The sequence below is a fragment of the Haliaeetus leucocephalus genome, unplaced genomic scaffold (assembly GCF_000737465.1).
Source record: "Haliaeetus leucocephalus isolate CR32 unplaced genomic scaffold, Haliaeetus_leucocephalus-4.0 Scaffold317, whole genome shotgun sequence".
NCBI classification, from domain to species: domain Eukaryota; kingdom Metazoa; phylum Chordata; class Aves; order Accipitriformes; family Accipitridae; genus Haliaeetus; species Haliaeetus leucocephalus.
The window spans coordinates 5484805-5505127 of NW_010972753.1; the positions used below are offsets into that span (position 1 = coordinate 5484805).

Below are 20323 nucleotides of genomic sequence, written 5' to 3' on the forward strand. Positions count from 1 at the left end.
ACATGACCCCTGAGGGACATCTGACCTACATGATCCCCCCTCTGCAGAAATTTTAAAAGGTTAAAAAAATGAGTGGGCCATTCTTAACTTCAGGTTGTTCCAAAATTCAAGATTCTTTTCTCTAATACCCACACAAAGAGGGAAGACTATGGAGAGGGTTTTTTCAAAGAAAGTTTTGCGTTTTAATGAAATACAGAGTTTCAAGTCCATGAAAATCATCTGGAAAAAAGAAAGGTGGGCTATACTGGGTGTTGCCTTCCACATGACTTAATGTCTTCTGATACTTCTAGCTGAATGAACTGGTGAATAATTAATAAAAATACAAATGGGAAAAGGAATGAGCATGACAACAGTATCACACACGGTCTTATTGCAGACTAAAGTTTATACAGGACTGATCGTTAAGCTTGTTTCTCACAAAGTCTGTAGATAGTGGCTATCGCTACCCCATGAGGAATTTCCCAGGCAATACTCTACAAACAACAGACTCAAAAGTTTGAAGTGCTGTAAAGCAAAAGATAAAATATCACCCTAAGGGAAACTAAATAAATGCACTTGGTTGTACTTACAATATAATCAGGTACCTTGCTACAAAGAAATCTACAATTACCGCCTCAACTATCAATATAGATACGTCCTTCCAGTAAGTATGGTATTGAAAAACAAGTGAGGACCAGGGAGTAATTCAGATAAAAATGCCTTCATGTCTGATACAAAATAGTTAAAAACTCTTTCTGAAAGCCTACAGTAAAAAAAAAATATAAATTGTAAAGGATATTGCGTATTATCCAAGCTGAGATATGTCTGAATTCGTGAGTTCTGTAATTAAATACAGTAATATTGTTGGAACAAAGGAATGTCATTTTTAAGGATGCATGTGAGTTTGCCCAGAGCACCAGTGTCACTGAGTTTTCCAGCTGCACCTTTTCAGCCCAGCTACACAGTCCTTAGTCCAGAGAATTGAGACATCATAGCAACTGCTTTCAGAGCCGTAAGAGCGATGTGGAGCGCAGATGATCAATAATATCGTAATAATTGGGATCTAAACATACAGGAATGAAGATCTGTATTAACATAGGGGAAAAAAGCTGAAAACTAAAGAAGAAAGAAAGAATTCAAAACCTGCTGTAAGAATATCCTAGAGGAGAGAACAATCGGCTCCTCTTCCTACCTCTCGAGTAGTTTGAAGCTGTGCAGTGAAAAAGGATTGCTGCTGCAAGCCAGGCATCCAAGGCACTGCCCACAGCCCTCAGTGTAAAGCCTCTGTGTCCCAAGGAAGGGTGCGCTCTGACATTTTCAGCATAATATGGAACGTAAGAGAAAGGGGAGATAAAAGCATAATCCTTTCTAAATGAATGCAAAAGAACAAGGATGGGCAGTACTGGGAAAGCTAGCTCCCTCCACCATAGCTCAGGCTGGGTGACTTTTACATCTGGCTGTCACAAACAAACAAAGCTGCTGTAACTTCTGAGCACTGAGAAAATATATCCTACTTCGGTAAGACAAATATTCAAAGAGAACCCCCATATATTCCATTTACTTGCACCTCTTTCAAGCATTCATGAAGAAAAATAACAGAGGAAGCATGCAATGTAACCCTGATTTATGCAACTGTAAAGAGCTGTGTCGTAAAGAGCTCATGAGTTATTAATCACATCTATCACTGGCAGCATTAATTGCCTGGTGACAGAAATCCTAGTGGACCCCATTTGCTGAGTAATCTTCTCAGAGGCAATTGAGAATTTGTGAATTCGTGTTATCTCTCATGTCCCTACAGAAAATCAGGGGTCTGAAGAAACAGACAAAGCAGGTAACCAAATCACCTACCCCTGTCCCTCACTAGAGTGCCAGTGTTTACTCACGATGCTTCACACTCAGAAGATCTAGTTCCCCTTCTTCAAGGCCAAAATAAATACCAAAAGGAGCCACAGCATGTTCAGAAATGCATCACTTTCTCACTGTTGGCAGCTATACAGAAGGAACTTATCTGAGGAGGCCATTCATCAGTCTTCAGATTTGAAGGAACACCGTAGCTGCACAGAAACAGGGTAGCTTTGAGATTCGGGGTATTAGCGCTTCTCCAGTGGCACACAGCCCACTGTGCTCCCATTGCAAGTCCAGAAAGCAAAGGGAAGGCAAATAGCTCTGGCTGGAGATCTCATTTACTAAGTTCTTGTTATAGTACAGCGAGGAGCTGGGAGGAAAACGAGAACGTGAGAGAAGTCTCCCTTTTACAGAAGTATGTCAGTGATCTTGATTCAACTAAAATATTAGGAAAAAATCTTTAGTCATTAAAATAGCAGGAAAGTATTTTAATTCTTTGCAAAAAGTTCTGAGCCTCTGTCACTGCAAAACCGTATGCTTTCTATTTAATGCTAGTACCATACATCCTAGTCAGGATAACCCATCCTACAGTATAACCTATTTAATGTGCTGCTTTAGATGGACACCAAAAATCTGTCTTCTCTGTTTCTGAAATATATTCAGTCTTAAGGAAATTTCAAAATGTTTTTGGGACAGTTTTATAATTGGGGTTTTCTCTTATACTGCAATATAGTAATAGTGTCTTCCATAGCAAGGTTACTTTATGTCTGTTGAATACATATGAAATGGTCTTATCACAATATTCCATGTGATGTGAAACTCAGCATGAGTCTGAAGGCCTAATACTCAAATGAAACATTTTCACCAATTGAAAATAGTCTCTAAAATGCTCACATTTTAGCAAATATAAATTATTTAACAGTCAAATTTTAGCCATAAATTATTTAAAGAAGTCATATCTGCAAGCCACAAAGCACCAAAGTCTCAAAATGCTAGCAGATAAATAATGAATATCTAACAAGAGGTCCTTGGAAGTGAAAAAAACCCAGCCAGAAAAGTGGCACAGCTAGGTTAGTTTGTAAGTTGGATAATATATTTCAGAAGAGTTCAAAATAGGCAACAGATCTTTTTAAACTGTCCAAAAGCAAAATCTCAGAATTACAATTTCAAAGAGTCTTTTTCATTTAAGTAACAAGTCAAGATGGAAATATTTGGAGACCAGAAACTGCAGCTGAGAACCAAATGGAGGTCAGAATTCAATAAACACCTCAAAACAGACGAAGAAAAGTCAAAACACGAAGCAAAAAAGCAAAGGGCTTTTTTGAAAAGCAGGAAACTGTGGAGAGCAGAAGAAAAAGAGAAATGACAATGAAGTGTTTTGAATATCATAGTATTGCTTCTTGTTGGTACTTGATGCAGCTTTCCCAAGAGCTGCTGAAAAGTGACCGCATGTGCTGACTCTAACTGTAAAATAGTACAAGATACAGCAGAGAGACCTAAATCTTCACTGTCAAAAACCATCAGAAGTGTATGCAACAGAAGTTGTGTCAACACAGGCAGGAAAGGATGACTGTTTATCTAACACTGCTAGCTGCCCAGCCACTTGCCTTCCCAGCCGTAAGCACCACATCCAGCTCAGCACCGGCAAGGAGACGCGCTCCGGCAACAAGACCCGAGGTATTTACGATGGAGATGAAACAGTTCAGGTGCTTTAAGGCTGGGCTGAGGACCGAGCGGTCACAACATGATTTACATCATGTTCAGCTCATTTCCAAGCAACAGAGTCACTGAGTCTTCGTGCTGCGGCAATAAGCAACGTTTACTCAGAGGGCATTTTTAGGATCAGCATGGGAAGGAGTATGTGTTCACCCATTGGAACCAGGTTCACACAAGGTATTAGGTCCCAGGTTGTTGATTACCTTTGGCAACAGCCAAAAAAGGTTTGCACCAACTCAAAGGAGGAGAAAGACCAGAAAATAGAAATCTAAAACAACAAGACTGTTTTTTAAAGGTATATAAGTTATATGAATGGCTCCTGACTGACCCTGTCTGAACAGCTCAATTTTCTGAACAGGAGTCAGTGTTTGCTCCATAAAATCATAGTTATCTGGCCGTGACAAGCTACCAGAACAACAAGAACTTGTTCGGTTTTGAGCATCCACCTCACATTTTAAGTACGAGTTATTTATAGCAGATTGCAGAGACAAAAGTCATGATTTTGTCATAATCAATGAAAATCACAGCAGCATGACCTCCATGCTGTCCTACAGAAAGAGACCTCTTTGTCCCTGCTGCATTGAGACCTGAAGCATCCACAAAAGGCGAGGTTGCCTGTGGTGGCATCCCATCCACGACTGTACCTCCAGTAGTACAAATGAGAAAACAACAGGCTATAACCAAGCTTACAGTCTTCAGCTCTTGTTTAATTCAGGATTGGCAAACTTCAAAACAGATATTTTTAAGGTGTGATTCTTGTCAGAGATCTTTTAACACGCTATTCCTCGCTAATAGTTGTTATATTAAATAAAGCTCGTACTAACACTTAAGGCATAAACCCTGAAAAGGAATTTTTTAGCCTATTTAGCTATCTAACTCCATGTTATACTAGTTTTCATATAGCACCTTTCTAATCTAGAACTAGGCTGCTTTAAAAGCCAGCCTTCTTTCTGGTGGGCAGCTTATCTTGTATACAGACAGAAAAGCATTATGATTTTTTTTCTTCTTCCATGATTCACTACTTAATGCTGTTAAAAAAAAAACACTCCTCCCCTGAAAATTAAGCTATCTTATTATCTGTACTGTACTCATTACCCAATATTGCCTAACTACAGAAGTCCAGAAAATGCAAAGTATGATGGCTTATTTCAAAATACTGGTTTTCTTCCACTTTGGAAAGTACTTGGGCTTTGTGTGCTATGTAGTAGGAAGTTTAGGGTTTATTTCAAACAAAATCTCACTGCTGTTCAGTGAGCAAGAGCTTTGTTTACTACAGCTTTCTTCGTGAAACACTTTCCTCATCCTTGATGCCTACCGATCCTCTATGTTCTCCCAAATCCTCCTGATAAGAAGTGTGTGATGGAGCCACTGTAATTGATTAGTACCATCCAAAGAAGACATGCATGGAGACAAGATCTATGACATTGCCAACTCTTGCATTATTTTCTTGACACACCTAAGGTAAATGATTACTGCATTAAACCCTCAATGTAAAGGAAAGTACCTAGCTCTTAAAGAAGCAAGAAAAAAAGAGCATGAAAATGCCAACAGACTGTACCATAAAAGCTGAAGATAGCAGAAGGCAAACAAACCCTTTTTTTTGTAGATCTAAATCATTTCTATTTTACAGTCTAATTTTGGTAGTTCACAGTTGCAATTACGAATCTGCCAGGGTCAAGATCTACCAGTTTTTATGCTGATGGCCCAAGACTCCAGAGTACCGTGGAAAGAGGACTGCAGTGTTGTGATGCCGCAAGAATCCAGTCAGTGGGTTTTTTGTGATTAATGAAGATAACTTCAATTAAACATGAAATTAAAAGCGGTAAATGATACTTCGTATTGAAAGGCTGAAGAAATGGCAACAAGCAACACCAAACAAACAGAAAGAAAAGATGACCCAACTCTTAACCACTATGAAAGTACTCATTAGTCGGAAGAAAATGCAACTTTATAACTCATTTTACCCCTAAAAATGCTATCAAAGTGAATTCTATCTAACTGTATAGTACAATTATTTCCCAGATTCTTTACTTCATATGAATTGAGATAATTTCAAAACCTCATGTATCCCAGTGACTAACCTTTCTGAGAAAAGCCTGTCTTTCCAAGAACCTCCACCTGTCTTTTCCAGAAAGGGGTGCAGAAACCTGCACACCCTTTCCTCATGTAACGGCAAAATAAAGTAACACTGGTATGAAGCTCATTACTATCACAGAAATAAAGGAAAACAGTAGAACAGAAGGAAATATTATGAAACACAGCCAGCAGAGCCTGTCACAGGTGGCACCAGGAGTACTAGGTGACCCACGTATGTCTTTGAAGCTTGCCATTTTGGAGGTTTTGTGAAAGAACCAGTGCTGACTCGTCACCGCACTGGAAGCGGGAACGAATTAACAACAATAGGACGTCAGCCCCATCGCTTATAGAGAGAAAGCTTTCGTTTGCCCCTGCAGCGTGCACTTTAGGGCTGCGGCAGCTGCCAGCATAACCCACCTGTTCTCCTCCTCCAGGTCTGCGAGGATTCTCTCCAGTTCCCCTCTTTCCTCACTCTCCAGAGAAATCAGGATCTGGGCAGGGCTTCGGGGCTGGCTCAGGGGGGACTCCTGGTTCAGACTTTGGCAGTAATGCTGGATTAACAAGTGTTCATCATCGCTGGAAAACAGAGGAGGATAAACAAGCTGTTCCCTTCCTCATTTTTAACTTCGCAGTGAGTATGAGGAGATGATTCACTCCCAGTCTCTCATTTCTTACAAAGAGATGTGCTGAACTCTTTGTAACAAACAGCAGAGCAATGTACCTTAAAGCAGAATCTGCTGAACTGTTTCACTTACTCTCTGATAATTTTCCTTCTCTGCAGAGTCCACCGCTCTTCCCCTCTGCTTCTCAGATACTTACAGCCAAGTTTTGCCACAGCTGACAACCTCAGCTTTCTTCTTTTGCCTAACTTCAGTTAGGAATTTGCTTGATAAAAAAGGCCATCTTCTGCTGCCTGATTTGTGTTGTGGAAGAGTCATTCAAGCAAAGGCAAGGCATTTATTTTTACATCTACAAACTATCCTTATGTAATAAAGGTGTCCTCTATTTATCTATTTTTCTCTATAAAACTGTAAATGAGGTGAAATAAAAAAATATTGACTTAATCTAATGAAATTACATTATTTTTCACTGAGTTTGTTTTGGTTTTGTTTTGTTTTGTTTTTTTTTTTTTAATTACAAGTGATGTACACTGTCAGAATACAAATATATTCTATTTAATACATATGATCTCTTTCTTTATTTCTATTGCACCAAAGCTCCCCAGCATTTGAAACAGAAACATCGCTGGAAGACAAAAGCAAATCAAATTCTGAAGATCTTGACCACCTCCCAGAATTACACGGGTGTTTTAAGTGCTAAGGAGATACATCCAGGCCCTCATCTATGCAGCTAACACCAGCAGTAACTGTGAGAAACCACGGAAGGTTTCTCTTGACACCACAAGTCAAGGACAGAAAAAAAATGACACTCCTGTTATGAATCTTGTTTTTCTGCTAGCACTTGCTTACAACAAAATAATTCAGTCTAGTTTTTTTCTGTTACGTTTGTAATCCATAATTTTAACAGGTATTTTGAATAGCTGTTGTTCAAAAATTAGAATTTTCCTTGTTTCCATTTTGTTTCTGTAAATGTTAATGATGCCATTTTACAGATGGCAGGAGTGCTAGAGCAACGTAGAACACATTAACATTAGTTCATAAAAGGCAAATATTAATTTTTCACAACAGGCATCCTTTCTTTTTCCTAAATAGAATTTTAAAGGCTTGCCAGTTCCTAAATTTATACTTTTCATGGAACACTTCAACTGTGATTTCCTTCAAACAACTGCTTTGTATTTATAAATATCCTGATGCACCTTAAGTGAATTAACAGTGAAAAAGTGACATAACTATTGCAATATAATGTTACTTTGCAAGACATACTCTTTTTGTGTGATTTTCAGCCTGCACATTTTATATACATAATTGCAATGACACTACACATTGAAATGTTTTGTTGTAAGTGTACACTTTATCTCTTTATTTCCCTTCTTTCCTGTCTTCATCTATTGCTGTAATTTCAATTATAAGCTTGATAATTCAAAGCCCATAAGAAAGTCAACAAATAATACTTAAGCATAACCTGACAAACAAAACTGAAAGAATTACAGCTGCAAATTCATGATGAGCTTTGATTTTGCTGCAATTTGTATCTGGATCATATTTCTTCCAAAATTCAGAATGTACACATTTCTTTTCATTTTAATAGTACAAACTGAGTAACAAACTGGATAGTCAGTGGTTAACTTATTAGCTGAATCATATTAATACAACTTTTAATTAACCAAAGAATGAATTGAACAGGAAGACCAAAGTGTAATACAAAAGATACTGCTTACATATGATTTTGTGACTAAGGACACCGAAATATTAGAGCGGGAACAACAGGAAATTCCATATATACTAGCATTAATACTATCCATAACAATACAAAATTGTCTTACAACCTGGAAACAAAGTTTTCATTAACTACGTGAAACCAGACTGACACTGCATATGCATTAGTTTTGAGGTGTCATTTTAACTTTCTCCTTTTTGAACCAATATATTAGAACAATGTACTTGGGTTGTACAGGGGATTTTCATTCAAAGTTGGTAGGTAACAATCCTACCAAGTCAAAAGAGAAACTATTTTGAAAAAAAGAAACAGCTTTATTACTATCCAAGAACATCTCACAGGGTCACAATCAACCTTACAAAATACTAATGATTTGGAACCTCAATTTAAGTGAATGAAAACTGGACAGAGTACTGTGCTTTAAAGGATCGCTACAAATTAAACAGGAGAAGATTCTGTCTGAATTTTCAAAAAAATCCACCCCTTAAACTATGATAAGGATGAGATTATGTAGAACAGCAAAAACCACTTTTAGAAAAGGTGGTATTTGATTTTTTTCATATTTGATTGACTTAGAATCTCTGCTATGGCTTCTCCTACACAGTTAATTAACTAAGACCAAATTTTCAAGTATGACAATGACTTATGTGCTTCCATCCTGTTTTCAGAAACATTACTGACAGTTAGTTTTCTAGTTCTATGTCCTTTCATTCAGAGAATAAACAAGATCAAGAAAATCATGAGAGAGGAGAAATATATTATCGTGTCAGAAAACCACAAAGAGGTGTCAGTATGACATTAGATTGAACTATATTTAAAAATTAAAACTTTTATTTATGACTTTACGTTTAAAGTAGTACAATGAATGCTTGTCAGTGATCTGTCCAACTTAAAGTTTACTACTTTCTAATATTTCACAGTGAGGATTCCTGGCTTACACTTGCAATGTATTTCAGGTATTTGTAGACTAAAGATTTATGTTTAGCCCCACTAACCTTTTGAATTACACTTGGCCCACATCATCATTTTCTATCTTACAGGAATTTAACCATGACTAAGCTTGCAATACAGATAGAAGTGTTATCTTTTTATCTTTGTCCTTAAAACACATCAGATGATGACCATTTTTTCCAAGTAATATGGGAACTACTTGCTGAATAAATCAGTAATTTGTTGGAAGAAATTAGTAATTTTAGTTCTGAAGGTATCTATTATCTGTTGCATAAATTTGGTGTTAAGCTATAAGCCATAAATCTAGACACTACAATACAAATTGAAAGAACATGAGTTCATCATTAAATTGAACCAGATATGGTACACACACAGCCATGCAAATACAGCACTACAGAACTTCATTACAAGTTATTAACCTTCACAAGAAAACATGCCACAAATATTAAAATACCCTACTTACATGCTCTCATTAGGTGAAATACTGTCATTTAGATAAGAACCATTGGTGTTCTCCATTTCTGCTAGCCTGTGGAAAAATAAACAAGACTCATTAAAATCAATTAAGTTTTCCAGAAACTTTATCTGCTCTAACATTCCTGAAAGAATTGAAGAGCGTGATGTTCTTCTTGAATTTGAAACTCAAATTAATTTACACTCACTGTTGATTACCAAAAAGTTTTACAATAAGCTACCGCAAAGGATTGTTTTTTTGTTACAATGACCTGGCTAAACTCACTTCTAAGTTTTCAACCCTTTCTCTGAGGTTACATTCCACTCCTCATGATTAATTCCACAATCAAAGAAAGGCCTTAAGATGCCAGGGGATAACAGAAATTGCTTTGTACCTGGCAATGTCATCATCAGAACTGTAACGATCAGTCATTTCTCATTGGTTTTCAGCACTCAGCCCCTCCTATACATCCTGCATAATTCAGAAATACCTCTCCTGATCAAGTGATTTTGGAGAAGAGGAGGTTGGAATAACCATTTTTCATTACCTCAACCCTTGCAAATTTGCTTGTCTGGTCTGCTTGTCAAACGCACTTTTTGATTCTTAAGAGCAGTATGAAAACAGACAAGTGAACTAAAGCAACGATATATGACTATTTTAATCCTCCAAATCAGGGAAAAATTCTGTTTGTGGTATTCCACAAGGTGAATTACTTAACATTAAAACGGTACTTGAGATTCATATAGAGTTTGGAGGTTTCTGCTCTTATGATTTGTATGATTACACCAGGGTCCATATTAAAAGCAAAACCCTATGTAGAATCATAAAGTCACAGAATGGTTTGGGTTGGAAGGGACCTTTAAAGATCATCTAGACCAACCCCCTCCTGCAATGAGCAGGGCCATCTTCAACTCGATCAGGTTGCTCAGAGCCCCATCCAACCTGGCCTTGAACGTTTCCAGGGATGGGGCATCTCCCACCTCTCTGGGCAACCTGGGCCAGTGTTTTATGACCCTCATCGTAAAAAATGTCTTCCTTACATCAAGTCTGAACCTTCCCTCTTTTCGTTTAAAACCATTACCCCTTGCCCTATCGCTACAGTCCCTATTAAAAAGTCGGTAACCTGAATGCACAGCTTAACAAAGACCCCACAGGACCTAAAGGCCACTTCTGACCACACAGTTGCTCTGGCATGCAAGTTAGTCGACAGGCTGGTTAACAGCAACCACAAACGATGCTCTGCATCCCAGAGCCTGGCAAGCAAAACCCCAAACCCTATGGTTCTTTAAGAAGTGCTCAGGTAGCAGCTAGCCTTTGGGATTTTTTTGTTAAAAATGACTGTTCAGAGAAAGATCTGCCTAATGTCCAGCTGGTCTCATACCTGCTAGCATAATGTTCAATGCGTGAATGAGTATCATCATGTGAAAGCTGAGGGGACGAGGCAGGCCTATAAGGCAGAAAACACTGATTAATCACAAACAATACCCCTTTAAAAGTAAAAAGACACTTAGCTATGCCTATACCCTCACATCTCTATGCCTTATGCTTACGCTATGTTTGATAAACAGCAAGTTACAACTCCAGGCGCTGCGAGTGCCTCCTCAAGCCATCGGTGCAACGTTTTGCAGTACCACACCGGGGATTTTGACCATTTTGCAATCCGTCTGTTGCAACGACACTTCTTCACACCAATACCCGAAGAACCCTTTTCCAAAGGATTTATAGAAGAGCGTTCGTCCTGGTTTTCCCTTCACACCTGCCTCCTTCATCGGTAATTCTGTTTCACGCACAGCCCTGCGCTGGCTGCAAAAGCCCTGCTGGAACCTCTCCTCTGCCCCCCGCCCTGCTCCAGTGCCTGCTTCCAGCACTTCCCACTTAAAACAGCCCTTAAGGACTACTCCACGAGCAACGAGAAATAAATACAAGAAACATAAAATGTCTGAAATGAGCCTTTAATAACACACTGCAGACACTGACAATTTTGCCTAGCGTCTTTCCAGAGTTGCAATCTGAAACGTAGATCAGTGTGTTATACAGGAGGGCACTGTCAACCATTTTGGGTTTTCTGCCTGACAAATCAGATGGTGTGAGGTCCTCTTCACTTTTTTGTTGATGAAAACAATTCATGGGACTTTCCTCATCAATTAGAGTACTGTTTCTTACAGCCTCAACTCTGGAAAACGTCACCATTGAATTATGTTGCCTACGCAGTTCAGAGAGCACCCTTTGCTGCCGTGTGGGATTTTGCCAATCTACACACATCAGGAGGTGCTGGAATAACAAAAAAATGATGCAGCTTCCCAAACTGTATGACAATCTTGTATTTTAGATAAATTTCAACTTCTCTTTATTTCGTCTCTGCCGACTCTCCTTCTGGAACTCCTGACTGAGGAAGGACTTTCCCCCCATTTTAAATTGTTGGATACTGTGGTTCAGGCTGGGTCTGCCCAATGGGGATTGCACTGCATTGCAAGAGCAGGTAAGTTTTGTATTTACTGGTTATAACCAAAATATAACTGTAATAATCTTGTGGTTTGTAATGCTCCCGTGTTAGGAGTGTGATAATCCTGCAGTAAATCTACTAGATTGGTCATCTGCCAGTTTTCTAATCAGCCTGCAAAGGGCTCTAGGAAATTAGGGTCCTTCCAAATTCATAGAGCTGTATGCTGGATACACAAAATTCATCATCATTAATGTCTCTTCTCACAGAACAGCAAAGTTTTTTTCTTTAAGACATTACAGGCCGAGTATCACGAATCTCATTTTGTCTGAAATGAGCTTTGGCCTCCCACTGTACTTTTACCCATCACATGTTCAATCATTACCACAGCACACCAGAGGATGAATACTCAGTTCAGAGAGTTCCTCAGTACAGCAGATTCATGAGGATGGGCAATTGCTTCTCTGCAACTTGATACCCTATTTTGTGTAAGAACATCTACACTGAAGGGGAGGGAGGGAGAAAGGATGCAATTTATCTAGAACAGTGGATTATGGAGCAAGATAACAATAGTTTTCTGATAAATTGATGCTATCCCCATTTTTTTTTGTTTGACATACAGTAGATGTTAAGCTGGTCTAAGCTGGTACTATCAATGAAAGAAGAGGTCTTGGTTTCAACACACACAAATGTTGCTGCTAATACTCTGTGTAGACTAGGAAATCTGTGTTAAAAGCAGCTTTAGTTTTGAGCTGGATCATTCTCCTAGTCCCTCCTACTCTGGCATTGCACATGTATTTGTACCAACATGAAGGAAAGGACAGCACTTGGTTGGCACCAACTGGGCAATGAAGAGATGTCCCTTTTGGCATTAGAGCAAGGCAAAAGACAGGCCTGACTGCATGATCGCATACTTGCTGCCTTGAAACTAAGCTTCAACTTCAGAAGTGAACAAGGTGTGTTTTATATATGTATATAGATATAGATATAGATATACATTTTAAAGACAACACAGTGTTGTGTAACTTGTTGAAGCTGCTTCTGTCTCTCCATAAACTGCAGGCAGGGCATGAAGCTACATTTCCAGGTTTGTCCCCACTTCAGAACACACTGCAATGGAGATCTACGTCAAACAGCTTTTCAGAAGTTTGCTTAAGAAAGCAAACCTGTTGAGAAGCACTGCAGTCTTTGTGTTGAATTTAGCTGCTCAGATGTACACTTTTGCCAGTATCTGAGCAAGCTTGAGAACGACTGTGCTGCATTGCAGGCTGTTGTGTAGACATACTCTTAGACGACCATCTGTGCTAGAGCTCGCTGTCTTTCCTTTCTGAGCACACATACTCAGCCCACCTAATCAGTTTGAACAGGCAGCATGAAGGCTGAGAGACATAGCCAATATTTAGCCAAGATAACCACCCCTTCACAAGGGCTCCACAGCTGCATTGCTCAAGCTGGGGTCTGCAGGAACAGTCTGGGGAATTCCAGTCAAGTCAAGTGGCGACTGAGTGGCAAATACCACCTCCTGCAATTCCCTGCACCCCCAGAGACCTGGCTGGCAGAACAAGGGCAGTTTTCTTGTTGTTCAGCATTTCAGTTGATGCTTCTTGAACCACGTAAATTGTATTTGTGCCACTGACAGCCCATAGTCCAAGTAAAAAGACACAAGTTCTCACAAAAAGCGTGAGCTGTCCCTTTAATGCCTGGCAAGCAGAATATCTTTGCAAAATACTGGATAATAAGCAGTCAGAATCACTAACTGCTAACAAAAGATATACACGTATGCATTTATAAACAGTACCATGTATACCACAGGATAGCACTGGCATTGCTGAACGTTCCCAGGTTATGCTCTTCTGGAGTACTTTGAAGATTACCAGAAAACTGGCATGAAAGCACCAGAAAAAGGCAAGATCTTAGAAAACATGGGAAAGTTTTATGATAACCAGCATAAGAGGTTTGACTGCCAAAGCTGGAATTGGCCCTGTAACTGAGAAACAGCTTTAAACTTGGATAGCTCAGTAACTTGTTCTGTAAGGCTGGTGGTCTAGCACAAAGGAAAGGAACAAAGTTAGCAGAACAAAATGAAGAGCAATGCTTTCCAGCCACTATTCATTTCTTCATTTTCTGCTTTCTTGTCAGACCAGATGAAAGGATTGTGCTCAGGCAGATACCTGAGTTGGTCTGATAAAGGGTGCAACCTCTCCGTACAAGTCCTGCTTCTCAGTATTTCTCAAGTTTTCTTAAGTATAAACTCCCTGTACTATATGACACCAAACCTTTGGTGTGAAGGTATCGGTGTAGGCATACCATGATGTTATTACTGTAAGTAACTAGAGTTAAGCATGTTATGGCAGCTTAATTTCATGTTATGTCAGACACAGCAACGGCACTCCATATTATCCAAGCTTTCCTTAAATGTTACTATTAACTTTGCAATTGTTCTAAAGGGTAAGAAATCTAGATCCACAGTTGACTATATAGTACGCTCCAATCATTCACACATGCATTTATAAACGAAGTGCATCCTAAAGTTCAAAGCCCCTCTATTTCAGTCTGGCTCCAGCCTCTTGGCATTTTCTGTGGGTTAATCCTCAACCATATGAGGTCTGCAGTACCAGGCATGTTTCTTGGTTGCTTAAATTTCCTAGAGGTAGAGCACTTCACTTGACTTCCCAATGGTTTGTGCTCCAAACGAAAATTATAAATCAATATTCCAATGTATACACTTCACTATTGTTTATTCTACCAAAAATTCAATGAAGGTGCAAGCCATATACATTTCACCATATAGAAATATATAAAATTCTATTTATTAGTTTTTCATTAGTTATCAATATGTGAATTAAAAATAATCCTTATTTAACATTATTCTAAAATCATCCATGTAACACTAGTAGTAGCAAATGCCACAATGGTAAGTATATATATATATCTCTAGTTTATGCTGAGGGTATTACTACAACAGTAAGACAATGTACGTGCAGGAATGGTGCAAGAATGAAAATCCATTTCATAGCTGAAAAATCCTGCTTTTTTAACTTCTGAAAAAAACACAGTAAACATTTCCCCATTTCAACCTGCCTTCACAAATCTTACTGTATCTAAATAACTGTAATAACATATCCAGTAAGCTTCGGATTAATTGGGGCACATGAGTGTGCATAGTTGCGCATCATAAAACCATACAGCTTTATCTACAAAACAATGTCATTCCTGAAACTGAATTAAATCCATCCAGTTCAATTTCTATCTTTCAAAAAGCATTTAGTATACATTCAGAGGGATCGACACTTATTCAGAAACACAGGCTTTTAAACGACAAACTCTCATAAGCATTAGTAGGACTGCGCCAAAATCCCTGTTAATTCGATGAAAATACATACTCTCGAAAGAGTATACAGTACACAATCCATGATTGCTGGGAATTCCTGGATTTATCCCATTCTATTAATCTGGGATCAAAACATTCCTTTAGAGAGTGCACCAAAGAAAATAATCATAAAGAAAGAAGGAAATGAACTTATGTAAAACTAAACAAAGAAACAAACAAACAAACAAAAAAGTGAGGGAACGCAGCAGCAGTAGCAGCAGCAGCACACTTCAGCAAAAGTACTCACGCAGAATCTACTGGCCAGAAGTTGATCAGAGTAACAGGACTGCAAGACAAAAAATGAGGAGGTGAAGAGAGAGGCAGAAGAAACTCAGCAGCAAAATAACTACAGAAAGCTTTTTCAAAAAAAAAAAAAACCAAAACAAACACAACAACTAAAAAACAGAAATCCAACAGACCAACATGAATGACTGTGAAGAGCAACCAACCAAAAAGTGAGAAAAAAATTGAAATCTAAAATTAAAAGAGAGAAAGAGAGAGAGCGAGAACAAGCTGTGTGCAATTGCCATTAAACTGATTAAACTTGTAAAAAAAACCAAAGGGAACTGGGTTAACTCATTGATTTCTCCATGTGCATCATTATTGCTTTTTTCTCCATAAAGACATCAAAGCCATTTAATAAGACTAAATTTATAGGGTGAGAAAAGAAGCAATCAGCTGGGAAGCTTGCAAACACAGTAGCCTAATTAAAAAAATAAAACCACGGAAAGATACCCATTTGCAAGAAAATAAAAATTTAATGAAGAGATCATTAGTCTCCAAATTGCCATATCAAACTTAGAAGTTTATAAGGCTGTCAGTAAGATGGTAAGTATTTTTCTTTTACTATCTGAAGTTGAAGTTCCTGTATAAGGACAGGTGAAAACAGATAAAGGCAATGGCAACTGGAATCCCAGCTTGTGTTTTCCTGCCAGCCAAGGTTAACAGAAATGAAAGAAATAGAGGCTTTATGCATTTAGGAAGTGAGGGGAGTTGGCACCAGCTGGGGAGCTCAAAGAGCATACCAAATGAATTGCTACTTAGACACTTTAGAGCTACTCACGTTTCCATGTTGTCTCCCTCCAAGACAGTTTGCACAGGCAGGTAGCCCATTCGTGGGTGCTTTGCAAAGTATCTTTTTGTTCGAAATTTGTTTTTTAGTACCTTGGCAAAGTCACGGACATCTTCTCCTGAAGTTGTCTGAAAGCCACAAATCACAATGAAATCATCTTTCATGAGGTTATTATGGATTTTCGGTTGCCTCTTCCTTTGCTGGGTCATTTGGAAGAGCTGTGGCCACACCAAGCAGAGCTGCCAACGGCTTGACCTCCAGAACTGCACATTTTATCTATCACTGTCACTTTACAACGTACTACACAGCAACACTGCTACTGGGGAGGAAGGAGGAAAAAGGGAAGCTCCAAAACCCCCTGAAAGGCTCATGCCTCATCTCAGGTGATGTCAAGAGGACAAGCAATCATTAGACAAGAATTTGTCATTTCCTCACCCGGCTCAGGGGACTCTTTGCCTGTTTTTTGTTCAGCACTAAAATGGCTGTAACGGAGGACATACAGCTGGTCCGTGTGTCCAGCTAGCTGCTTCACTGGCTGGATCCTGACTCTTGCCACACACTCATCACTTACATCTCATGGACTTGTCAGTCCACGAAAGTCAGACCTGTACTCTTGGCATGTTTTCTTTCCAGTTTCCCTTCTCAGCCTCCTCTGCCATTAATATTTGGATCAAAGAGAAACAAAAAGCAGGTGAGAGCTGCTGAAAATTCTTAGATCAGTTATTTCTTCCTGCGCCTGTTTAATCTGAAGCTAGCAAGCATTTAAGATCAATACCTTGAGGATAGTACGATTTGCACAAACTTTTCTACTCCCTCGCCTGCAGTCGGCTTTCCTTGTGGCTGCAGAGACCAGCAGAGGAGTGCAAAGTGGAATTAGTTTCCTAAAGACCAGAACGAGCCAGGAAGAGTTCAAAGGATGTCTGCTGGGAAGATGCAAGACTTCTTGTGAGCCTGATTAAGAGTCAGGCGATTTTCTGAGGAATTTAATGGAAGACTTCAGTTACTTTAGTCAGGCTGCACTCCCTTCTCTGCACCTCACAGAGACACTCAACTCTGAAATACTGCTCCTCTACAGTAAAATTAATTCTTCCTGACCCATATAATGATATTGCTTCTCCAGTGTATCTAATGTGAAGGAAAGAAATGATGGAAAAGTTAATCTTTCTGACATTTTTTAATGAGTTCTATGCCTTCTATTTAGAGAGGAAGGAGGTGCTGGGACCTATCAGTCAAGCCAACCTTCACAGAGCTGCTGAAACAGATGTATATATTTTTAACGACTGCCTGGGCAGAAAAATTAAGGATGCCTTGAAAAATAATCTGCAGAAAGACTGAAATGCATTAACAGAAAGGAAAAATATTATCCCTACTCACGACAGCTACAAACTTCATGTAAAGCTGGAAAGAATTTGGCTCGCTTTCCGGTCAGTTTCTCTGGTAGGAAAATTCAGTGTGAGCAATGACTGGCAGAGAAGTGACACAGCAGAACCTACAAGCCACTACAGCAGCATCTGCATTTTCAAGAAACTGAGATAATTCTCAATAATATTAAGTATCACTTCCTCAATACATCAGAAGGAAAGACATTTTGGGGAAGGGAGGGATTAAGTATGCCCAGACCACCCAGTGGACTCCAGAAAGGGGATTTACTGAGGTGACCTCGCATGCCCCAGCAGGAGGGAATTCCCTCTGCTGAATGCCATCCTCTAGGAGAGCTCCTAACCAGGTCGGCATCACGAGAGCACACAGAGCACATCAGGTGGGAACAGAACAAAACTTTTAATATCTAGTCTCGGTATAAGTGGATTAAGCACAGCTTTCTGCCCAGTTTGTTCACCTGTGTCATTTATAACCATTTATTCCTGCCTTGCCTATTTTCAATGTTGCGAACACTTTCCACTGCATTTGACTGTAATTTGGATTAAGTGTTTTCAAGTACATTTAACAATAAAACATTCTTCGTTTCGAGCTTCCTGGGACTGTTATCCCACCTTGCTCCCCTGAACTTTCTGCATGACAACCAAACAGTAAAATGATGTGTTTGCAAAGAAACATCCTGATCTAGCTGGTAGCACAAGAATCCCAAGAAGAAAATGTCTTCCTAGTGACAATTAGGAGCACCAGGCACCTCTCATACTATCCAAGTGCCATTTATAAAATGTTCAAGGAACACAAAAAAGGCAAAGAAAATGTGATTATTATGTGGACAAAATGATAAACTGAAGCTATTTTCAGCCAAACTTTCTGATTTAGTCCACAGATGTTTTATTACACATGATTTTCAGAGTAAAGTCATCAAAAACAAAATTCTCAGCAGAACTGGTTTATGAGGAAGAAACAGTGGAGTTTCAGCATCCCAGCTCTCTTAAATTGAAGCAATACATAGGCAGCTGGGTCAAGCATGTTCCAAAACTATTCCAAAACCAAAACTGTTTCATAAGAAATAGTTCTTCTCATTCAGATAAGAAGAATCTGACTACCACCTGACTCTTCCCAGTTGAGTTTAAGAAAGTACCTTGCCAAGCCCCCATCCCAGACCTCAGCCCCAACTGTAAACACTGCCTGTGGACAGGTACCTTGGTTTGACATGCTTCCTTCTAACAAGATGGGGTTTATGCTAGTGTGTCACTGTTCATTAAACCCAAACAGAAAAAAGATCCTACATTTAAATCCCAGTCTCAAAGTTGTCTTCTATGCTTTATTTGAAACCTCTTTAAAAGTCACCTCTCTGAACAATAAATCGAGCTGTGCTGCTTTCAGGAATAATCGTTGCAATTTTTCTGTCTAAATGAAAATTAGGGGACTGCCTTGCCCTTATTCTGCCTCAACCTTTTGCAGGAAAGGAAAAGTTATCACATCCCTCAGATATTTAGCATGAGTTCTCAAATCTCCCCTAAGCAGAATTAAAGACTGCAGTGCTCCAAAATTTCCTGGAAGTAAGACAGAGGGGGAATAAAAATATCAAAACACTTCATTGTGCACACCTAGCTATTGCAAAGATATATCAAAGAAGGCATCACATGTCTTCTGTCTGCCAAAATGCATTTTAAGGTGAGAGATTTGTCTGGAGGAAGAGGGAAAAATGCTCTGCCACCTGCAACCCCCTTTTCATTCACTTAGAAAACAATTACATACTTGACATGATAGCTTCAGTGGATGTCTTGTTCAGTCACACAGTACTTGCGTTTATTTTTTCAATAGCAGCAACACAAAAAAGATCAGGGCTTGCTGTGCGTCACATTCACTTCCCCCCCCCGCCCCAGTTAATCCTTCTCTAATTCAACTGGCTGCTGGCGCAGCCAAGCACGGCACATTAGCACGGGCTGCTGGAGTTCAGGATTCACAAAAAAATGTACTGGCTGTGAATGGTTCTTTATTCTGATCCAGCAATCTGGACGCGGCTGCAGGTTTTCTGTTCACCACTGTGTTTGCCTATTAGTAATCGGTATTTTTAGGGAGAACAGAAACCTGCTGGACCCCATGTTGCAATGAGTTGCTGCAGGCTGTGGGGTGTCTCATAATCCTTCATCATGTCTCTCTCCTGAAAACACATCTTATGAACAGGTTAAGAAAATAGGAGAAAGATGCTGGTTTGTGCACTCTATGCACCATTCACACATCTGCCATGTCACTTATTAGCAAGAATAAGAGCGGCAAGCTGCAAAACAGAACCGCAGCCAATTCAGCAAGGAGGTAGGTATTCGGCAGCAGCTGGAAGGAATGCTCTAACACAGTCGGTCGGTTGCTCGTTCTGCCTACAACTGGGATCATGAGAGTCTGCTCTAGGAATGTCTGCAATGGAGAAGTCTGTTCAGACCTGCCCAGGCAGCGCCAGCACTTCCCTCTGAATTGTGCAGCAGTTCGGGCAAATCACCCTTTCCAGTAACTTCAACCCCTGAGGGACGATGCTGAAAAGCAGCAGCCAATGCATACTGACAAAAAGCTAGCAAGTGCACATTAGTTGCCCTTGCAGAAATTCAGATTAAATACTGCCACTTAAATGCTACAGTAAAAGTTGATAGGTAATGTAAATAAAAATCCATAAATTAAACCTAACAAAAATACTGGTTTTGCTTTACTATA

The 20323-nt window shown here is 39.4% G+C and overlaps 1 protein-coding gene across 6 annotated transcripts in view; it reads right to left on the minus strand.

Moving 5' to 3' along the window:
• Positions 1-20323, minus strand: part of DMD (dystrophin) — a 1006632-nt gene that overhangs the window by 21767 nt on the left and 964542 nt on the right. For 3 of the 6 annotated variants that reach the window (XM_010571327.1, XM_010571328.1, XM_010571332.1), the window contains 5 exons: positions 16232-16368; positions 15416-15454; positions 10740-10805; positions 9368-9433; positions 6034-6192 (listed from right to left, as the gene is read on the minus strand). In XM_010571327.1, the coding sequence (XP_010569629.1) occupies positions 6034-6192; positions 9368-9433; positions 10740-10805; positions 15416-15454; positions 16232-16368 (467 nt within the window). The remainder of the gene's footprint in view (positions 1-6033; positions 6193-9367; positions 9434-10739; positions 10806-15415; positions 15455-16231; positions 16369-20323) is intronic. The other 3 variants (XM_010571329.1, XM_010571333.1, XM_010571330.1) reach the window with 2 other exon arrangements.